Here is a 24,213-nt window from a genome sequence, read left to right on the forward strand (position 1 = left end):
CAAGCAGGAAGAGCATTGTGCTAGCCGCATCTACTGTCTTTTATTTAAAAACGAGTCTAGTACATACAAAATGCATCACCAAGGTGGATAGATCCAGGCACAAAAAGCTCCTTTCTTATTCTTACTATAAAGAATTTTGGTAACATCAGGAGACATTGAACAAACCTGAACCCAAAGGGGGCCAAATCCTAGCAGGCAAGTTTAATAGAGCTGTTAGGGAGGGTTTACAATTTGGCAGGGGGATGGGAACTGGAGTGTTAGGGCTGAGGAAGGGGAAAACAGAAATAACTCAAAGATAGCGTGCAACGGAGATGATAGAAAGGACAGGCAGGAGATGAGGCATAATCACAACCAGTGGGATGATTTACAGGGCGATAGATGCATGGTGCAGTTAAAATAGAAAGCAACAAATACTGGACTGAAAGTGTTATACTTGAATGCAAATAAAATGGACAATCTTGAAATCCAGCTACAGATTGGTAAGTATGATGTTTTGGCCATCTCTGAAACTTGGCTAAAGGATGGCTGCCATTGGGAGTTGCATGTCCAAGGATATACGGTGTATCGGAAAGATGAGGCTGCTCAGCAGGATAAGAGCTCATGGAATTACAGGGAAGTTACCAGCATGTGAGGAGCATTGGCTGATCAGCAGAAAACAGAGAGTGGGAATAAGGGGATCCTATTCTGGCTGGCTGCCAGTTACCAGTGGAGTTCCACAGGGGTTGGTGTTGGGACTGCTGCTTTTTACAATGTATGTCAATAATTCAGACTATGGGATTGATGGATCTGTGGCTAAATTTGCCAATGATACAAAGATAGGTGGAGGAGTGGGTAGTATTGAGGAAATAGAGAGCCTGCAGAGAGACTTGGATAGTTTAGGGGAATGGGCAAAGAAGTGACAGATGAAGTACAATGTTGGAAAGTGTATGGTCGTGCACATTGGCGGATGAAATAAACGGGCAGACTGTTATTTAGATGGGGAGAGAATTCAAAATGCAGAGATGCAAATGGACTTGGGAGTCCTTGTACACGATACCCTAAAGGTTAACCTCCAGGTTAAGACAGTGGTGAGGAAGGCAAATGCAATGTTGGCATTCATTTCTAGAGGTATAGAATATAAGAGCAGAGATGTTATGTTGAGGTTCTATAAGGCAATTGTGAGACCACACTTGGAATATTGTGTGCAGTTTTGGGTTCCTTATTTTAGAAAGGATATACTGACATTGGAGAGGGTTCAGAGAAGATTCACGAGAATGATTCCAGGAATGAAAGGTTTACCATACAAGGAACATCTGGCAGCTCTTGGGCTGTATTCCCTGGAGTTCAGGAGAATGAGGGGGGATCTCATAGAAACATTCCAACTGTTAAAAGGCCTGAACAGATTAGATATGACAAAGTTATTTCCCATGGTAGGGGATTCTAGGATAAGAGGGCACGACTTCAGGATTGAAGGACATCCATTTAGAACTGAGATGTGAGGAAATTACTTTAGTCAGAGGGTGGTGAATCTGTGGAATTTGTTTCCACGAGCGGTTGTGGAGGCCAATTCACTGGGTGTATTTAAGGCAGAGATAGATAGGTTCTTAATTAGCCAGGGCATCAAAGTATATGGGGAGAAGGCAGGGGAGTGGGAATGACTGGAAGAATTGGATCAGCCCATGATTGAATGGTGGACCAGACTCGATGGGCCAAATGGCCTAATTCTGCTCCTATGTCTTATGGTCTTATAGTCTAGCACAGTACAAATAACTCGCACACAACACAAATAATATTATCACAAATTAATTAACAAATAATATGGTGAATATTCGATACGTTAAAAGGCAAACAGTATAATGCTTCTAGAAATTCATATATGATGAGGCCTGGGTGGTGGTGGGGATGTTCCGTAGTCTCACAACTTAGGGGAAGTATTTAGGACAGAGGTAGATAGTTTCTTGATTAGCCAGGGCATCAAAGGGTATGGGGAGAAGGCAGCAAAGTGGAGATGACTGGAAGAATTGGATCAGCCCATGACTGAAGAAGACTCGATGGGTCAAATGGCCTACTTCTGCTCCTATATCTTATGGTTTATGGCCTAAACTGAGATTATAATTGGGGGAGAGACACCTCACAGGTGCCACAAGTGCCATAATCCTTTGAAGCAGAACAAGTGCCACACCTGCTTCTACACCTCCTCCCTCACTACCATTCAGGACCTCAAACCATTCTTCCAGGTGAGATGACACATTACCTGTGAGTCTGCTGGGGTCATTTACTGTATCCACTGCTCCGGATGGGGCCTCCTGTAGATCAGTGAGACCCGATGTAGATTGGGGGGAGTACTGCACCAAGCACCTTCTCTCTGCACGCCACAAAAAGCGGGATCTCCTGGTGGCCACCCACTTCAATTCTACTTCCCATTCCCATTCTGACATGTCAGTCCATGGCCTCCTCTACTGTCACGATGAGGCCACCTCAGGTAGGAGGAGCAACAGACAGACAGACAGACATACTTTATTGATCCTGAGGGAAATTGGGTTTCGTTACAGTCGCACCAACCAAGAACAGTGAAGAAATATAGCAATATAAAACCATAAATAATTAAATAATAATAATGTTAATCATGCCAAGTGGAAATAAGTCCAGGACCAGCCTATTGGCTCAGGGTGTCTGACACTCCGAGGGAGGAGTTGTAAAGTTTGATGGCCACAGGCAGGAATGACTTCCTATGATGCTCAGTGTTACATCTCGGTGGAATGAGTCTCTGGCTGAATGTACTCCTGTGCCTAACCAGTACATTATGGAGTGGATGGGAGTCATTGTCCAAGATAGCATGCAACTTGGACAGCATCCTCTTTTCAGACACCACCGTCAGAGAGTCCATTTCCACCTCCACAACATCACTGGCCTTACGAATAAGTTTGTTGATTCTGTTGGTGTCTGCTACCCTCAGCCTGCTGCCCCAGCACACAATAGCAAACATGATAGCACTGGCCACCACAGCCTCGTAGAACATCCTCAGCATCGTCCCACAGATGTTAAAGGACCTCAGTCTCCTCAGGAAATAGAGATGGCTCTGACCCTTCTTGTAGACAGCCTCAGTGTTCTTTGACACCTTATATTCCGTCTGGGTAGCCTCCAACCTGATAGCATGAACCTTGATTTCTCAAACTTCCAGTAAGTTCCCACCTCCCCTTCACCATTCCCCATTCCTGTTTCCCTCTCTCGCCTCATCTCCTTCCTCTGGTGCCCCTACCCCTCGCCTTTCTTCCATGGTCTTCCGTCCTCTCTTTTCAGATTCCTCCTTCTCCAGCCCAGTCTTTCTTTCACCAATCAACTTCCCAGCTCTTAACTTCATCCATTCCCCCTCTCCCGGTTTCACCTATCACCTCCCACTTTGTACTTCTTCCTCCCCTCCCCCAACCTTCTTGATCTAACTTCTCATCTCAGTTTCCAGTCTTGATGAAGAGTCGCGGCCCGAATCATCAACTGTGTACTCTTTTCCATTGATGCCGTCAGGCCTGCTGAGTTCCTCTGGCATTTTGTGTGTGTTACCTCACATTCTGTCTGGGTAGCCTCCAAACCGATGGCATGAATATTGATTTCTCCTTCCAGTAACACAAATTTTCCCTCCCCCTCCCCCTCCCCCTCCCCCTCCCCTCTTCTTCTATTCCCCACTCAGGCCACTTACCTCTTCTCAACTCCCCTGCTGCTCCTCTTCCTTCCCTTTCTCCTGTGCTCCACACTCCTCCTTTCAGATTTCTTCTTCCCCAGCCCTTGAACTTTTCCACCTATCACTTCACTCCCCCCACACCCACCTACCTTTACCTATCACGTGCCAGCTTATGCTCCTTCACCTCCCCCCCCCCCCCCCACTTCCTTATTCTGGTTTCTGCTCCCTCCCTTTCCAGTCCTGATAAAGGATCTCAACCTGAAACATCAGCTGTTTATTTCGCTCCATGGATGTTGCCCGACCTGTTGAGTTCCTGCAGCATTTTAGGGCGCCACAGTAGAGTAGCATGATGCTCAGGGTGTCAGAGTTCAGAGTTCAATCCGGTGTCCTCTGTAAAGAGGTTGTACGTCCTCCCATGGACTGCGAGGGGTTTTCTGAATGTTCTGGTTTCCTCACACAATTCAAAAACGTGATCTTTGTAAACTGTCCCGTGATTAGGCTAAGGTTAAAACAGGGGTTGCTGGGCAGTACGGCACTAAGAGCTGGAAAAGCTTATTCCACGCTGTTACCGTAAGTAAATAAATTTTGTGTGTGTTGCTCAAAATTTCCAGCACCTGCAGAATCTCTTGTGTTTATAAAGAAAGGTGTGATTGTGCAGGAGAGAGTGCAGAGGAGATTCACCAGGATGGTGCCTGGATTGGAGGATTTTAGTTACAGGGAGAGATTGGAGAGGCTGGGCTTGTGTTCCCTAAAGCAAAGGAATTGGGGGGTGGCTTTAGTTACAGGGAGAGATTGGAGAGGCTGGGCTTGTGTTCCCTAAAACAAAGGAATTGAGGGATGGCTTGGAAAGTGACTGTGGTTTGATGTTTTATATTCTGTGTTTTTCCCTCGCTTTTTTTTGCTATTTGCACAATTTGTTCTTTTTTTGTGCGTCGGGTGTTTGATGTTTTCTTTGAATGGGTTCCATGGTTTCTCTGTTTTGTGGCTGCCTGTGGGAAGACAAATCTGCATACGTACTTTGATAATAAATGTACTTTGGACTTTGATAGGTGTTTACAGCATTCTGAGAGGCATCAATAACATATTTTTCCATTGTTTGGGGATCAAAGCCAAGAGGGCTTGAACTTGAGATGAGGGGTAGGAGCTTCAATGAGCATCTTAGAGGTACACTAACAGCGAGACATGTATGTTTGGAACGCACTCCATTTAGTTAGACACTTAAATAGGCGAGGCATAGAGGATACAGACCTACTGTATGTAAACAGGATCAGTGTAGATGGACAGAAAGTCTACAATGGACTGATAACATGAGGTTCCACAGATACTGGATCTGCAGTCCTGAAGAAGAGTCTCAGCCCAAAATGTCGACTCTTTATTCCTTCTCCATAGTTGCTGCCTGACCTGCAGAGTTCCTCCACCAAGTTGTGCTACAGGAGACTTCGTCAGGAGTTTGTGCGGACTTGGTACATCTAAAGAGATACGATGGAGAGCAGTCTGACTGGTTACATCACCACTTGGTTATGGAGGCTCCAGTGAGGGTCGAGGATCAACTTTAAGCACCATATACAGAGTGTAACGTGCAACAAAAATATTAACATTCAACAACCGTAAAGAATTAAGAATTATACTTAAAGAAAGTTAGAGGTTAAAGGTTGGAAATTGAATAAAATGTGCATAAATAAATAGATACCAGAATATTTACAATGTAAACAACATTATTAACAGTGTCTGCAGTGTAGTGGATTAACTGAAGTAGTAGGTGGGAGGGGGAGGACTAGAATGGTTGATCAGATTCAATGGCTTCAGAAAGAAACTTTTAAGATGGTGTGAAGATTTTTGTCTTAATAGCTCCAATGCAAGAAGGTGCAGAGGGTTGTAGACTCAGCCAGACCCATCAAAGGCATTAGCCTCCCCACCATCAAGGACATCTTCAAGATGAGTTGTGTCAAGAAGGCAGAATCCATCATTAAAGATACTCACCATCCCTTCTGGCACTTCGAGCTGTACTGCCCAGCAACCCACCGATTTAACCCTAACCTAATCACAGGACAGTGTTAACTACTAACCACTACATCTGCAGACTGTGGGAGGAAACCAGAGCACCCAGAGGAAACCCTCACATGCCCTGGAAGGAATGTCCAAACCAGCTTACTGAGGATGCCAGAACTGCGACACCTGAGCTGCAATAGCATCACGATAACCACTACACTACCGTGACGCTCCATAGTCTTGTATCTTATTGTCTACCTACACTCAGCTGTCACACTTTATTCTGAGTTCTGTTATTGTTTTACCCTGTTCTACCTCAATACACTGTGTAGTGAATTATCTTTCTGAACAGTACGCAAATTTGTTTTTCAGTGTAACCCTGTAAAATAATAAACCAACTCCAGTTCCAGCTCCCAGTTGTTATTAGACGTTGAAGTGTAATGGATGCAAGTTCGACAGTACTTCGCCTGAACGTATGCATATATCTCGTTCACCGTCCCATTCTGTGGGTTAATGTGTGTTTACAGAAGACAAGTCCCCTGTCCCCACCCCGGGAGCCAGCTAATATCCTCAGAAGACAGGCTCTGCAATTAATCAAAGTCCTAAAAGAAACTGGGACCATGGGGAGGATGCTCCCTATCGATAGCGGGCAAGAACCTGGTCATCAGGTGTGAGGTGCTCTCAGGGCTGCTGTACTTGGCGCAGGTGTGGCCAGTCCCCCGCTCCTTCAGCTCAGAAATCACCCGAGCTGTCTTCAGATTTGTGCAGGAAGGCACAGAGTCGACTGTACTTCCTAAGAAGGTTGGCGTCATTCAATGTCTGTAGTGAGATGCTGAAGATGTTCTATAGGTCAGTTGTGGAGAGCGCCCTCTTCTTTGTGGTGGCGTGTTGGGGAGGAAGCATTAAGAAGAGGGACGCCTCACGTCTTAATAAGCTGGTAAGGAAGGCGGGCTCTGTCGTGGGCAAAGTACTGGAGAGTTTAACATCGGTAGCTGAGCGAAGGGCGCTGAGTAGGCTACGGTCAATTATGGAAAACTCTGAACATCCTCTACATAGCACCATCCAGAGACAGAGAAGCAGTTTCAGCGACAGGTTACTATCGATGCAATGCTCCTCTGACAGGATGAAGAGGTCAATACTCCCCAATGCCATTAGGCTTTACAATTCAACCGCCAGGACTTAAGAACTTTTTAAAAGCTATTATTAATGCTTTTTGAGATAGTGATTTAGATGCATATCATATTTTTTTTTACTGAGTCAAGTATTGTATGTTATTAGTTTTTGCTACAACAAGTGTATGGGACATTAGAAAAAAAAGTTGAATTTCCCCATGGGGATGAATAAAGTATCTATCTATCTATCTATCTATCTATTTGTCTGGAGATCCAAGATGGAGCGGGTCAGATGGACCAGCATGCACAAGTCCCTGGACAACGGGGGCCAAAACGTCCCCAATGTCGCCCTCACCCTGATGGCCAGCTTTGTGTGTGGCTGCATCAGGTTGCATGTGGATCCCAGGTACGTGGGCACCAAGTACCACTATGTGCCCAGGTTCTACCTGTCACCCTGGTTACAAAGGATAGGTCTGGCAACCCTGTCAGCTGGTCGTTGCCGCCATACCTGTCCTTCGTAGAGAAGTTCTTTCAGGTCAACGCCTTTGACCACAGGGCCACCAGGCAGTGGTCAGCACGTAAGGTCCTGCAGGCACTGCAGGAGAAGGACGTGATGGACACAGTGGGGTGGTTCCCTGAGCAGACCGTCCAGTTCATCTGGCAAAATGCCTCATCGCCAGACCTCACCAACGGGCACCAAGACCTCGCCTGGCTGGCAGTGAGAGGGGCCCTCCCAGTCCGATCCCTCCTGTACGCCCGGAACGTCGTCTCCACACCCCTCTGCCCACGGGAGGACTGCAGTGAGGAGGAGTCGGTGATCCACCTCTTTGCACACTGTGGGTTCGTGGAGAAGGTGTGGAGGAGGATGGAAAGGGTGGTGTCGAGGTTCATCCCCAGCAGCTGCGTAACAGAGGACTCTCTGATCTACGGGCTGTTCCCGGGGACGCACACGGAGACCAACATCCGGTGCTGCTGGCAGATCATCCACTCGGTCAAAGACGCTCTTTGGTCGGCCCGAAACTTGATGGTCTACCAGCACACGGAGATGTCCGTGGGGGAATGCTGCCGACTGGCACATTCTCGGCTGCAGGAGTACATGCTGAGGGACGCACTGAAACTTGGTGCAGCCACTGCAAGGGCCCAGTGGGGAAGGACCACAGTCTAGGGTTCTTCTCCCACAGGAGTTGGGGTAGGGGGGTGGGGTGTAGACCCCTCAACAAGGGAATGTAAATATGAAATAACAGAGTGCCACATGGGTGGCGAAAAGTGTGAAAATGTAAAGACAGTAATGGAAACAGTTGTAAAGAATTGAAAGTCGTTGAATGGTTTATTGTATATAATTTTATTTTTGAATAAAGTCTAGTTTGTTTAATAAAAAAAAGTCCTTTCTCACACAGTGTCATTCCCTAACATTATCCTAACCACATTTGTGCCCTCCACTTCCCAGTCCAACCCCGCCACCGTCTGCTGCTCACTGAAACTCACATTGACAAGAGAAACAATGACACTGAGAGACAGCAGAGAAACAGGCCATTCAGGGGGAGGGGGAGGTCGACCTGTCGGGTCAACAACAGTTGTTGTTGGCTGCAGATCATGGTCTCTTTGGGGACTCTGCTGTTTAGTGGATGGTGGGTGCTGACACTTTCTGCTGAAATGGGTGGGGGGGTTTGAGGCCGATGCTTGCTGCTGCTTGCGTGGGGAAGGGGGAGAACGGGAGAAGGGGGAGCAATATTCATGCCATCGGTTTGGAGGATAGCTGGAAGGTTGAAGAGTTGGAGAGCAGCAGAGATCACAGGGGGGAGCAGTGAGAGAGGGCTTCACTGAACTCCCATCAAAGGGAAGATTTAAACTTCTTCAGGTAGGCATCCCTGGAGATTTCCTAGTGGAGCAGCAACTCGGATAGACAAGGAATATTCAGATCATGCATTAGGGTTAGGGTTGGAAGGTGGTATAGGGGCCTTAGGAACCACACCACCAGGTTCAGCAGCAGTTATTACCCTTCAACCATCAGCTCCTGAACCAACATGGATAACTTCACTCACCTCAACACCGAACTGATTCCACAACCTATGGACTCACTTTCAACTCATGTTCTCAGTATTATTTACGATCATTACTTTTTGTGTATTTGCAGTCTGTTTTCTTTCACACATTGGTTGTTTGTCATTCTTTATGTGTAGTTTTCATTAACTCTATTGTGTTTCTTTCTATCTAAGTGAATGCCTGCAAAAAATGAATCTCAAGGTTGTAAATGGTGACATGCATACATAAATAAATAAATAGAAACGGAGAACATGAGTTGTGGAGTCCTTGAAAGTGAGTCCACAGGTTGTGGGATCAGTCTCACTTTCATCGTCTCTATAACTCATGTTCTCAGCGTTATTTATATAATTTATTTATTAGTATCAATGATCCCTCGAAAGTGTGCGCGCACATCTTCTGTTACTAGCGCACAAAGGAATTTAAACTGCACACAGAACGTTGTCACCCTCTACCTCATTGGCATTTCATGATCATACACAATCACATTTCCTTTTCTGGTTTCTGATGTGGACGGTGTTGACAACGTGGAGTTTGCGATGATTTGTCTACAGATTTTAGAACTGGCTTATTTACTGTTTTTATTGAAGAAATTATTCAGTGCGCACATGTCGAGGTCACTGGGCAATAAACTGCACAGCACAGGATTTTGTGCACACTGGCCATTACAAATTAGAGGGAATGCTGATTATTATTATTTGCTTCTTTTTGTATTTGGCACAGTTTGTCTTCTTTTGCACATTGACTGTCAGTCTTTGTGTGTTGTTTTTCACTGATCCTATTGTACTTCCCTGTTCTACTATGAATTCCTACAAGAAAAGGAATTTCAGAGTTGTATATGGCGACATATATGTGCTTGGGTAATAAATTTACCTTAAACTTTGAACTACTGAACAGCAAGACAGGCTTTTGGTGGGGGAGCAGCCTACTCCTGCTCCTATCTTTCCACATTGTAACAACCTCCTCTTTAAAATACCGTCAGTGACACTGTCTCTGCAAATTCCTAAGATTCACCAGCTCCACAACAAGAAACTCCCCCTTATCCTGAAACACTTTCTTTTACATTCTTGTTTTGTGAAACCTCGTCCTGTGAAAATCGCCCTTGCAGACTGGCATGTTTAGTCGGCTGTAAAAAGCTTTCAGACAATTCTGGCTGACAAAGTATGCTATAAACGCAAGTTCTTTCTTTTAAACCATCATTTTTATTTGATAGCATTTTATTGCTGCACAACAGACAGCCAAAGCCAAGGTGACTGGGTAATTTCACCGGCCATCATTTAAATGTAAATCCTCCACTCACACAATCTTCTTGAGAATATCCTCTGCTTTAAATGGGAGAAGTTGCTATAGTTTCTGTTTCTTCTGACTTATAAGCAGCAGGAGACCTTAAGACATAGGAGCAGAATTAAACCATTCGGCCCATTGAGTCTGCTCCACCATTCTATCATGCTCATTTGCTACCCCTCTCAATCCCGTTTTCCTTCCTTCTTCCTGTAATCTTTGACATCCTCACCAATCAAGAATCTATCAGCTTCTGCTTTGAACATACCCAATGACTTGGCCTCCACAGCCATCTGTGACAATGAATTCCACAGATTCACCACCCTCTGGCTAAAGAAATTCCTCCTCATCTCTGTTCTAAATGGACGTCCTTCTATTCTGAGGCTGTGCCCTGGTCCTAGACACCCCACATTGGGAAACATCCTCTCCACATCCACTCTATCGAGGCCTTTCAACATTCGATAGGTTTCAATGAGATCCCCCTCACTCACCCTCGTTCCAGTGAATACAGGCCAAGAGCCATCAAGTGCTCCTCAAATGTTAATCCTTTCACTCCTGAGATCTTTCTAGTGAACCTCCTCTGGACCCTCTCCAATGCCAGCACATCCTTTCTTAGTTAAGAAGCCCAACTGCTCACAATACTCCGTGCAGACCAACCAATACTATATAAATCCTCACCATTACATCCTTGCTCTTTTATTTCAGTCCTCTCGAAATGATTGCTAACATTGCATCTGCCCTTCTTATCACCAACTCAACTTGCAACTTAACCTTTAAGGAATCTTGCAACAGGTCTCCCAAGTCCCCTCACACCTCCGATTTCTGCATTTTTGCCCCATTTAGAAAATAGCCCACACCTTCATTCCTTCTGCCAGGGTGCATGACCATGTACTTTCCAACCCTGTATTCCATCTACCACTTCTTTGCCCATTGTCCTCATCTGTCTAATTCTTTCTGCAGACACTCTGCCTCCTCAACACTACCTGCCCCTCCACCTATCTTCTTATCATCCACAAAGCCATCAATTCCATCATCCAGATCATTGATTTCAACCCAGTGACCGCTTTATTAGGTATACCTATATATCTGAACATTAATCCAAATATCTAATCAAGTGTTACAGTTGCAGTTCAGGTATACAATACGGTGCGTGGGCATAACACAGCAGGTTGGGAGATGAAGAGTTCATGCATTACTTGTATATGTTGTGGTTCCTCACGGTTGCTGAAGCTGGAGGAGTAGTGAGGACAAGCTCCCACTACCTACTTAAATACTCCCAATCGCGTGCATATCAAATAGCCTCTGACAACCAAGTCCAGCTCCTGATCTTTACTTGTGGCTACTAAACCTGGCAGAATCATGTCTACCGGCAGGAGAAGGGGCAAATCCTTAAATCCAGTTCCCCAGGCAGCTGGGGATTGTCAGCCACGGTTGGCAGCTCATTAGAGAGAAGGAAAACTCTGATCTCAATCCTCCGCTGCCACGCATGGGATGGTTTCGGGAGTAAATCCAGAGGGAAAATATGGAGCTGGAGTCCCTAGGCTGAATTCCCTAAGCTGAGTTCAATGGTGCCTGTGACTCTGCAGGTGCCAAACTGTATCGGTCTCTGCCATTCCTTTGGACTCATCATTTGTGTGCAGAGGAGGAGCCTGCTACAGCTTCTTCTCCATGTTGTACTGGCCTGGGTACTAGCTTGCATACACATGGACAGCAGTATGTAACATCAAGCCCAACCAGCAGGGGGCCCTGATGCATATACAATATTGTAATAGAGTTATAAAGCACGTCAACACAAGAAAGTTAATCTAAGGTTTGTATATGGTGACCTACAGTACGTGTACTTCCATAATAAATTTTCTTTGTACTTTGAGCCCATTTACACTAATACCAGTTTATTGTCCCTGCAGTTTCATTAATTCATGACCACTCCCTATGTTGAAGTGTGGTAAGGCAAAGGTTAACATAATATCCCGACAAGGATAGAGTACAGACAGCCAAGGCAACAAAGATCTTTGAAGAGCATAACTTCCATTCGCACGTCAGGGCTCTGGAGTTGAGAGAATTGATCCAACCTGCATGTAACTAAGGGAGAATTTCTCTACTAACAAACTATCATCTGACAACTGATAAGATTTTGAAGTATCATCCATAATTCAACAGGTCAGGCAGCAACTATGGAAATGAATAAACAATCAATGTTTCGGGCTGAGACCCTTCCTCGAGACTGAGAAGGAAGGGTGAAGATGCCAAAATAAAGAAGTGGGGGAAGGGGAAAGAGGCCAGCTGGAAGTCGATAGGGGAAGCTGGGTGGGTGGGAAAGGTCATGGGCTGGAGAAGGAAGAATCAGATAGGAGAGAGTGGACCATCGGAGAAAGGGGAGGAGGAGGGGACACAGAGGGAAATAATGAACATAAGTTATAGTTATAATCACCTCATTATAGGAAGGATGTGGAAGCTATGGAGAGGGTGCAGAGGAGATTTACCAGGATGTTGCCTGGATTGGAGAACAAGTCGTATGAAGCAAGGTTAGCAGAGCTGGGACTTTTCTCTTTGGATTGTAGAAGAATGAGAGGGGTCTTGATAGAGGTCTACGAGATTATGAAAGGCATAGATAGGGTGGATAGTCAGTACCTGTTTCCCAGGGCACCAATAGCAAACACCAGAGGGCAAATGTACAAAATTAAGGGAGGGAAGTTTAGGGGAGACATCAGGGGTAAGTTTTTTTTTTTTTTTTACACAGAGGGTTGTGAGTGCCTGGAATGACTTGCCAGGGATGGTGATGGAGGCTAAAACATTAGGGGGATTTAAGAGCCTCTTGGACAGGCACATGGATGAAAGAAGAATGGAGGGTTTGGGGGTAGTGTGGGTTTAGTACTTTTTTTAAGGATTACATGGGTCAGCACAACATGGAGGGCTGAAGGGCCTGTACTGTGCTGTAGTGTTCTATGGTTCTATGGTTAAGTAAAGGTCAGGGCGGAGAATGGGGGGGGGAAGAGGGTAAATATTTTGACCAGAATGAGCAATATGTATTCATGCCATCACATTGGAGGGTACCCAGACAGAGTAGAAGGTATCGCTCCTCCACCCTGAGGGTGGCCTCGAATCATGGCTCCTCTGTTGTGAATGGTGGTTGTTCTTGCAAATAAAGAATTGAAACATATGCAGTTTACCAAATGGCCAATATCTGTAACTGCTAGCCAACTCTGTGATTAAAATAGCATTTCTCTCTTCATAATTCAGAACAGGGCGGGTGACAGGGGCTATTTTGTTCTCCCGGTGCATAAATAAAGTATGTTCGAGTTGTGAGTTTGGTAACTTTATTGTAGTTTATCATTGGCAACACCTACACTCACACGTCTTCAACAGTCGTGACAGGCATTGAGCACAGACGTTAGGACAACATATTCCAACTGTACAAGTCATTTGTGAGACTACACCTAAAGCATTGACACAGCTCAGAACCACACAGGAACCACTCTTCCCTCACGGACTCTGTCTGCACTTCACACTGCAGAATCACAGACCCCACTCACTCCCACTGAACTGTATTCTGGCTAGTAAAATGTATGTATAAATTACTTATTCATAAAGTAATTATTATTTATACATAAATATATGAGGCATCATCCACACCAGGATCACCACACTCAAAAAAAGTTACTTTCCCCAAGCAGTGAGGCTGAACAACACCTCCACCCACTAACCCACCCCTCAACACCCCAACCACCACTACTTTATCATTTCCTGTCAGTCACCTTATGTACAGACACTCCTGTACCTAGCATCACTTTATAGACAATCAATGTGTATAAGCTATCTTTATATTTATTGTGTGTTTTTATTTTTGTGTTCCTTATCATATTCTGTATTTTCGTGCTGCATTGGATCTGCAGTAACAATTATTTTGTTCTTCTTTACACTTGTGTACTAGAAATGACATTAAACAATCTAGAATCTTTAATTTTTAATATTGTTTTTTCTTATAAGTACTGCTTTTCTGAAGCTCCCCTCACCTGCAGCTTCTGATTCTGGCTTTTCCCTCTTCCTTTCCAGTCCTGACGAAGGGTCTCGGCCCGAAATGTCCACTGCTCTTTCCTCCCGACAGATGCTGTGTGACCTGCTGAGCTCCTCCAGCATTTTGTTCGTGTTACCCTGATGCTGCTACCACTAAGATTATTTTTATTGCACCTGTGTATACGTGTACTTGTGCAGATGATAATAAACTCGACTCTGACAACTTGTTGAACCCAAAACCTTGTGATCAGGGGCTACTAATAAAGTCACAAAAAGTGCAATAATTCTGCAGTATAGATGGTGTGGGGAATGTCTGTCCTGTTAGGGCTCTGTGGTGGGCTGAAGGTCAGTTCCTGTGCTGTGTTCTACATAGCCCAGAAGCATCTAACATTCACAAATTTCTACAAATGTGGAGTGCATTCTAAATTGATACCTCATCACCTGGTATGTGGGGTGGTGGGGGGGGGAGGGCTGCACAGGATCAGAAAAAGCTGCATAAAATTGTAAACTCAGCCAGCTCCATCATGGGCACCAGCCTCCCCAGCATCCAGAACACCTTCAAAAGAATATGTCTCTAACAGGTGGCATCCATCATTAAGGACCCCCATGACCCAGGACATGCCCTCTTCTCAATGCTACCATCAGGGAGGAGGTACAGAAGCCTGAAGGCACCATTCAAGGATTCAGAAACAACTTCTTCCCCTCTGCCATCTGATTTCTGAATGGACAATGAACCTTAGCTCACTATTTTTGTACTAATTTATGTGCCGTGTTGTATAACATTGACTAACATGTCGATGAAAGTTCTCGGCAATTTTTTTCTCCGTAAGTATTCTGCCATTGCGTTCTTCTGGGCAGTGTCCTTACAAGACGGGTGGGTGATCCCAGCCGTAATCAATACTCTTCAGAGATTGTCTGCCTGGTGTCCGTGGTCACATCCCCAGGACTTGTGATGTGCGCCACCTGCTCCCATGGCTTTATGTGACCCTGATCAGGGGAAGGGGACGGCTAAGCAGGTGCTACACCTTGCCTGGGGGTGACCGGCAGGCTAGCGGAGGGACGGAGCGTCTTACACCTCCTTTGGTAGAGTCGTATCTCCATCCGCCAACCAATGCACTCCTTATTGTAATTTATAGTTGTTTTATAATTGTGTATTGCAATGTACTGCTACAGCACAACATATGCCAGTGATATTAAACCTGATTTTGATTCTGACATTTGCTTCAGTTACTGCCGTTGACCAGTTCAACTATTCTTGCTAAGTTTTAAACCATCTTATAACTCAGACACCGAATGCATTGGCTTACCGCAGCGCTGGGTGCTCTGCGGCTCCCTGAGTAGTTCATACCGCCGGCCTCCATGCACTTTGGATTACAGGAATAACGCCGAGAGCAGCCCTGGGAAGACCGGGACCGGGACCGGGACCGATCCACGCTCACCGCTTCTCCCGGGAGCCGCTCCGAAGAGCAACGGGCTGAGGAGCGTCATCGGAGCCTAATCCAATCAGAGAGCAGAGGTAGCTCTGATTGACAGGACCAGCACCCAGTCACCCTCAAATTCTACACCGTTTTGGCGCGCCCATCATTGATTGACATCCACATAACCCAATAAGAAATAGTGTTGACCGCGATTGAAATGATTGCCAACCAATCAGAAACTGAGCTGTTAATACAAGCGTTTCTGCGGATGCTAGAAATCCAGAGCAACACACGCTAAATGCTGAAGGAACTCTGCAAATCAAGCAGCATTTATGGATGGTTTGCCGAGATACTTCATCAGGTCCAATAATCTCTCCTTTCTCGACTCAGGAGAATGCATTGTGTCCAGCACTGGGTGCTCTATGGCTCCCCGAGTACCGGTAGTTAATACCGCCGGCCTCCATGCACTTCAGGACTTCAGAAAGTCCGAGAGCAGTCCTCATAGGAGCCGAGTGTGGATAATTCTTTAATTAGGGTAGATTTTCAGGGGAAAAAATAGATTTTACAAAACTGGTTAACATCATCAGGTGCCATGTCCACTTTGAGCTTTGACTGCCATGGCCCACACACTCCTGTTTGGGCTCAAGTGGATCGATTCATTGGTATTCATTTCCAGTTCTCTGGCTGCTGTCTCCATCATCATTTGTCTTTGCCTTCCTCTTGCTTTCTTCCCTTCAATCTTTCCCATAATTACCGAGCATTCTAACTCCTCTTTCCTAATCACATGTCCAGTGAAGTTATGTTGCCTTTTCATGATCTCATACATTATTTCTCTTTTTGTGCTTGCTCTGTTCATGACATCCTCGTTAGATATTCATTTCGTCCGTGATATTCTTTGCATCCTCCTCAAAAACCACATCTCTGTTGCTGCAATTCGTTTCCTCATGTTACTAGATAATTGTCCAACATTCTCAGCCATATAACATAACTGGATAAACATAACATTTCCGTACTCTGAGGCGGGTTGTCACGCCTAGTTTAGTTTTGTTCATCATTCTCGTAAAGGTGCCTTTTGCCATCCCTGTTCTTCTTCTGATGTCCATGTCACACCTGCCATCTGATGTCACCCAGCTGCCTAAGTAGCAAAAATTCTGTACTTGTTTTATGTCTTCCCCGTTTATTCTCAGCCTGCAGATAGGATTCTCCTTTTTTTGGATATCACCATCCATTCTGTCTTTTTGCAATTGATAGACACATTTTTTGCACTTTCTTCAACAACTATTTCATTTATTTCTACTACCAAAGTGCATGACCATGCATTTTCCAACATTGTATTTCATTTGTCATTTTCTTAACAATTCTGCTCATCTGTCTAAGTCCTTCTGCATCCTACCTGTTTCGCCAACACTACCTGCCCCTCCACCAATCTTCGTATCATCTGCAAACTTGACAACAGAGCCATCTATTCCATCATCTCTGACCTCAAAGTCATAATAAACACATGCCAAATTAATGTGGGTTATTTTTTACACAATTTCTACATTTTTTATAACAAAGAACCACTGTCTGTCCTAACACATCTGTCATTTTACCAACACACAACACATTTAAGAAACCAATCGAGTTTTGTCTGGTGCTCTTGGTGTGGCCTCCTATATATTGATGAGACCCGATGTAAATTGGGAGACCATTTCACTGAGCACTTACACTTCATCCTCCAGAAGCAGGATCTCCCAGTAGCCACCCTCTTTAATTCCACTTGCCATTCCCATTCCGATATGTCAATCCATGACCTCTCTACTGTCACGTTGAAGCCACTCTCAGGTTGGAGGAACAACACCTTGTATTCCGTCTGGGCAGCCTCCAACCTGATGGCGTGAACATCGATTTCTCAAACTTCCGGTAATGGCCTCCCACCCCTTCACCATTATCTCCTTGCCAGCCCATCGCCTCCCTCTGGGTTCCTCCCTCCTTTTCTTTCTTCCCTAGCCTTCGGCCTCTCCTATCAGACTCCCCCTTCTCTAGTCCTGTATCTCTTTCACCAATCAACTTCCCAGCTCTTTACTTCATCCCTCCTCCTCCCAGCTTCACCTATCACCTTGTGTTTCTCCCTCCCCTTCCCCACCTTTTAAATCTATTTCTCATCTTTTTTTCTCCAGTCCTGCCGAAGGGTTTCAGCCCGAAGTGTTGACTGTACTCCTTTCCATAGATGCTGCCTGGCCTGCTGAGTTCCTCCACACTTCGTGTGTGTTGCTAAGCTTTTTCAAACAACTGCTTATGTAGTTTCCATGGAAATGAGAAATGACAGGGGGAGCATGCAGCTGTCATGTCAGAAATCTGATATCTTGATGTCCAGAAATGTGAGTAATTTAAAGATATATACCTCCTGATCTGAGAGTATGCTTATTACGTGTCATTACCAAATTCGTTACTATTGAGTGTTTTAACTGAGAAATAAATAACTTCACTTGAATTCTGTATATTTAACTTACATTTACAAGCTGCTATCCTGGTGAGTTAGCAAGTGCAAGACTTAGCCAATTTTTTCTTTAAAAAGTGCGAAATGTCATTACCATCACGTTTTTACCATCACACAAATGGCGGTGAAATTGTCAAGATGGTCCCAAGATCATCAGCAGTCCGATCAAAAAAATACAAATTAAAAACACAATTAAAGAAGACCAAATCAGTAGTACCTTGAAAGCGAAAGAGATACAAAAAAATGAAGGGAGACAGGAAAGCTTAAAATCATCTCACAATTATCAAAGTGCAAACAAGGACTGAAAAGACGACAGTGGAGAGTTAATCAAAGGAACAAAAGGACCGTTGATAAGAAAAGACAGGCAGTACAACGTTTTATAGCAGAGAATATCCCGCCGGAATCTCCAGTAGGCCAGCAACAAGAACAGAACAACCTCCACTTTCCCGTGACTTCACCTCTTCACAAGAGACTACAAGAAGTAGCTTCAAATTTCAAGTGTTATTTGTTTTCAGAGTTGTTGAGATTTCTGTCAATGTTTCATATCTTACTAATGTAAAAGCAAGTGTGTAGGAGGTTGAGTAAATGTTTTTGTCAGTGTTAAATAAAGTTCTCTCTTATGGATGGTTGAAAAATAATGATCTCTATAATCTGCTTGAGATTTGAATTGCTGCTTATTCCAGCCTTGGAGAGGGTTAGGTAGATGTTTTGTAGGCATTATTGTTTTTTTTTCAACAAGATTAGACAACGCCTAGTTTAGCTGGGCAGCCTGTGTTCAGGTTTCACGTGGATGTTTTAAGAGTTCTCTAGCCCCTGCCTTAAAAACTGTGATCTCTTATGGAACTTTGATCAACAGTACAGACTCTACAGATGTGTTTTTAATTGTGAGTGTTGCTTCTAGTTAGATAGATGTTTTATCAGAGTTAATAGGAAACTAAAACCATTGTTTGTCAAGGCCAGAAGTATTTTGTCATTACCATCACAGTGCATATTTTGATGGGAAATAAAGTTTTGTTTAGTAATGTTGGTCTGAACTCATCTGAGGGAGTCAAGTGCTTTGACACCAAAATCAGCATTCTGTCAAAAAGTATTAAAATTCCAGTAGTCTAATTAGTAAACAAATGTTTTGTTGTTTAGCCATGGAAAGTATCGACATGCTCAAGAAAATCTGAGTCAAAAATATATTTTAAATGTACTTAAAAATGAGTTTAAAACAAATTTACTGAAGGGCATGGTGTTTATTTCACTTTGAAATTCTTGTTTGTTATTTTGATGGTGTGATGGTAATGGTACCCATCCATGAAAACTGCAAAATCGCCTGAAAATATAAAAGTTCCCTTAAAAGTTTATCAATGCCAAGATCTGGTCTTCATTCCAGAGCCTAAAATAAAGGTTATAACATAAACAAAACAGAGTTTCAAGAAATTTCATTTTTCACAATTTCAAGTAGTCAAAGTGCCCCATTCATGTATGAACGACCTCAGAGTTCGTACCATGGAAGAAAGAGTAAAAAGAATCAGGGAGCAATAATGAGGCTGAATGGACTGATTCAGTAGGAACTCGCATTACTGATCCATCCCTTCAGGCCATTGTTTCACATAAAGAGACAATTTCGAACAAGGTTGGAGGCGACATCAGATGCATGGCAACTCTGGTGGGGTTTGCAAGACATTACCTCCCGGATCCCACTCAATGCCAAACAACTGCCTTCTCGCCATATCCTTTGATACCCTGACTGATCGGGAAACTATCAACTTCCACCTTAGATATACGCACAGACGTTTGGCCTCTACCACAGTTCGTGGCAGAAGATTCCACAGATTCACAACTCTGTCTAAAGAAATTCCTCCTTACCTCTGTTCTAAAGGGTCGCCCCTCAATTTTGAGGCTGTCTCTTCAAGTTCTGGATACCCTCACAATAGAAAACATCCTCTCCACATTCACCCTATCTAGTCCTTTCACCACTTAGTAGGTTTCGATGAGACCCGCCAGCATTATTCTAAATTCCAGTGAGTACAAGCCCTAAGCTGCCAAACAGTCCTCATATGTTAACCCCTTCATTCCCAGAATCATCCTCATGAGCCTCCTGTGGACTCTCTCCAATGACAACACGTCTTTTCTGAGATATGGGGCCCAAAACTGTTGACAAAACTCCAAGTGTAGCCTGACCAGTGTCTTATAAAGGCTCAGCATTATCTCCTTGATTTTATATTTTATTCCTCTTGAAATAAATGCCAACATTACATATGCCTTCTTCACCACAGACTCAACCTATAAATTAACCTTCTGGGAGTCTTGCACGAGGACTCCTAGGTCCCTCTACACCTCTGATGTTTGAACCTTCTCCGCATTTAGATAAAAGTCCACACTATTGTTCCTTTTACCAAAGCGCATTATCATACATTTCCCAACACTGTATTCCATCTGCCACTTTTTTGCCCATTTTTCCAATTTGTCTAAGTCTTACTACAATCGCATTGCTTCCTCAGCACTACCTACCTCTCCACTGTCTTTATATCATCTGCAACTTTGCCACAAAGCCACCAATTCCATTATCCAAAGCATTAGCAAGCAATGTGAAAAGTAGCGGTCCCAATACTGACCTCTGAGAAACACCACTAGTCATCAGCAGTCAAACAGAAAAGGCCCCTTTTATTCCCACTCACTGCCTCCTGCCTGTCAGCCATTCCTCTATCCATGCCAGTATCTTTTCTGTAATGCTATAGGATTTTATCTTGTTAAACAGCCTCATGTTTGGCACCTTATCAAACGCCTTCTGAAAATCCAAGTAAATGACAATCACTGCCTCTCCTTAGTCCATCCTGATTGTTACTTTCTCGAAGAACTCTAACAGATCTGTCAGGCAAGATTCCCCTTTACAGAAACCATGCTGACTTTGATTTATTATCATTAGTCTCCAAGTACCTCGAAACCTCATCCTTAATAATAGACTCCAACACTTTCCCAACCACTGAGGTCAGGCTGACTGGCCTATAATTCCCTTTCTTTTGCCATCTTCCCTTCTTAAAGAGTGGAGTAGACATTGCAATCTTCCAGTTCTCTGGGACCATGTTGGAATCAAGTGATTCTCGAAAGATCATGACCAACGCATCGGTTATCCCTTCAGCGATCTCTCTCAGGACTCTGGGATGTAGTCCATCTGGTCCAGGTGACTTATCCACCTTAGGACCTTTCAGTTTGCCTAGTACTTTTTCCTTTGAAATAGCAATGGTACTCACTCCTGCTCCATTACACTCACGGATCACTGGCACATTGCTAGTGTCTTCCACAGTGAAGACAAAGTACCCATTAAGTTCATCTGCCATTTCTTTGTCCCCCATTACTACCTCACCAGAATCATTTTCCACTGGTCCAATATCAACACTCACCTCCCTCTTACTTTTTATATAACTGAAAAAACTTCTGGTATCCTGCTTTATATTATCGGCTAGTTTGCCCTCATGTTTCATCTTTTCCCTTCTTGTAGCTTTTTTTAGTTGCCTTTTGTTGGATTTAAAAGCTTCCCAATTATCTAACTTCCCACTCACTTTAATACCTTGGCTTTTATGCAGTCCTTAACTTCCTTTGTCAGCCATGGTTGCCTATCCCTGCCATTTGAGAACTACTTCCTCTGTGGGACATATCCATCCTACTGATGCACCATCAATAACTCTCGGAGACGTGAGGCGAGAGATAGGCTTTTATTAGCTGGAAGAGAGCACTATCAGCAGCAAGAGACCATCACACAACATCCTGGAGACTGAGGGAGGAGCAGTGCCTCCAATTGCCTTTATACAGGGGTCTGTGGGAGCAGTCAGCGGGGGAGGGGGGGGGTGTCCAGACAGGTATATGTAGTTCTCCACACCTGCAGCTTGTGAACTATTCCCAGAAACTTCAGCCACCTTTGTTCTGCCATCATCCCCCCAGGATCCTCCTCCAATCCACCAGGGCAAGCTCCTCTCTCATGCCTCTGTAATTCCCTTTACTCCGTTGTGATACTGATACATGTGAGTTATGCTTCTCCCTCTCAAACTACAGTATGAATTCAATCATATCATGATCACTGCCTCCTAAGGGTTCCTTTACATTAAGCTCCCTAATAAGATCTTGGTTACAACACAACACCCAATCTAAGAGGCCTTTCCTCGAGTAGGCTCAAGCACAGGCTGTTCAAACAAGCCATTTCATAGGCGTTCAACAAATTCCCTCTTTTGTGATCTGACACCAACCTGATTTTCCCACTCCCCTTGCATTTTGAAGTCCCCATTACAGTTTTGTCATTACCCTTATTACATGCCTTTCCCAGCTCCCTTCGCAATCTCAACCCCACATCTTGGCTGCTATTCGGAGGCCTATATACGATTCCTATAATATATGAGGGTGATTGGGTGAGACTCTGCCAATCAGAGTTGGTGCTGCACTCTGATTGGAGTAGACTCCTATGCCACCCTTCATGCATGCTTCCGAGCTGCTGAGTTCCTCCAAGACTTTGTGTGAGAAATGTTCTGTCAAGTACTTACACAATACCAACGCAAGCTGCCAGGGCAGCTGATACCTGAAATAAATCTATCAGGAATGCACAGGTCATGTTGTGTCAAGCTTTCAGCCCAAGAGCCAGGAATGAGAACAGTTGCATAGATACGGCGTGGAAAAGGCCCTTCCAGCCCAACGAGCCGTGACACCAACACCCCGGCTTTTTAACGCTAGCCTCTACACAGGACAATTTACAATGACCAATTAATCTACTATCTGGTAAGTGAGAGGAGACCGTAGGACCTGGAGGAAACTCAGACATTCACAGGAAGAACATACGAACTCCTTCCAGAGGACTGAACTCTGAACACAGTTGCCCCAAGCTGTAATAATGCCGCGCTAACCGCTGTGCTACTGCGGCGCCCCCATAGTCACAGCTGATAACATCCTCATGAATCTTTCTGCACTCATTCAAGTTTAATGATATGCATCCTATAACCGGGTGACCAGAACTGCACACGATATGCGTCATGTTGTCTCACCAATGTCTTGGACAGTTGTAAAACCACATCCCAGCTGCCCTGGTCCATGAAATCAAGCAGGCCAAATATCCTCTTTGTTAACTTTATTACTTATAGTAAACTCAATAAATACTGCAGATGCTGGACACCTTGGCCAATGTACACACAAGGCTGGAGAAACTCAGTAGGTCAAGCAGCATCTTTATGAACATACAATCAATCTATGTCTATGAGCTATCTTGTGTGTTTATATTTATTGTGATTTTGTTATTATGTTCTTAATCTTACTGTGTTTTTTCGTGCGTCGGACCTGGAGTAACAATGATTTCATTCTCCTTTACACTTGTGTACTCGAAATGACATTAAACAATCTTGAATTGAGTCATAGGAACAATCCCTTCAGCCCATCAGTTCTGTGCTGACCCACGTCTGGACCATGGCTCTCAATACCCATAAAATCCTAGAACACCAGCACAGGCCATTCAGCCCATCTAGTCCAACCTTGTATATTGAACCTTGAGTCCATGCAGGGGAGTAAACAGTCGACGTTTTGCATGGAGCTAATTTATAGTGAAGGATTTTGTAATTTATGGTAATTATTATGACTTTGAACTGTACTGCAACAAAATTCACATCAATGGTAATACAGTAATATGGATCTGATTCTGATAAATAAGATTGTAACTCTAATTCTGATTTATCACCACACTGAGTAGCTGTGTTGTCACTTTTTCAGAACTATGTAGCAGTACCCCTATGTGCCTCTGTTCTACAACAAGGCCCAGGGCACTGTCATTTACTGTGTACGTCCTGCCCTGGATTAATTTAACAAAACGCAACAGTTTTCACTTGCTGTGATTGTGATCAGTCACAGAGAGACACTGAAGCTGGTGATGTAGAAGTCTTTGCTCATCATGAGCCGGCTGGTGGCACTGTGGCATCCTCACTGGACTGCAAAGCAAGTAGTCCCAGGTTCAAATCCCACCGGCTCCTTGCATGCTTTCCACTTGTGCTGGGTTGAGCACCAAGCTTGCAACTCAGCCTCATAAAAATTGAATTGACTTTATATTTCTTACATCCTTCCTCTAAATGTGCAATGTGCAATTTATAGTAATTTGTAATATATAGTATGTACAACAGGACAGTCAATATAGCATAGAAATACAATTGTATCAGTGTGAATTAATCAGTCTGATGGCCTGGTGGAAGAAGCTGTCCCGGAGCCTGTTGG

At 44.3% G+C, this 24,213-nt stretch overlaps 1 protein-coding gene across 1 annotated transcript in view; it reads right to left on the reverse strand.

Annotated features, from left to right (window-relative positions):
• spata1 (spermatogenesis associated 1) overlaps positions 1 to 15,542 on the reverse strand; it is an 81,130-nt gene extending 65,588 nt beyond the window's left edge. Inside the window, exon 1 of the mRNA XM_073062529.1 lies at positions 15,399 to 15,542. Within this exon, the coding sequence (XP_072918630.1) occupies positions 15,399 to 15,452 (54 nt within the window). The 5' untranslated portion in view covers positions 15,453 to 15,542. The remainder of the gene's footprint in view (positions 1 to 15,398) is intronic.
• Positions 15,543 to 24,213: the final 8,671 nt, after the last annotated feature.

This window comes from Hemitrygon akajei, chromosome 12, assembly GCF_048418815.1.
Source record: "Hemitrygon akajei chromosome 12, sHemAka1.3, whole genome shotgun sequence".
Classification (NCBI taxonomy): domain Eukaryota; kingdom Metazoa; phylum Chordata; class Chondrichthyes; order Myliobatiformes; family Dasyatidae; genus Hemitrygon; species Hemitrygon akajei.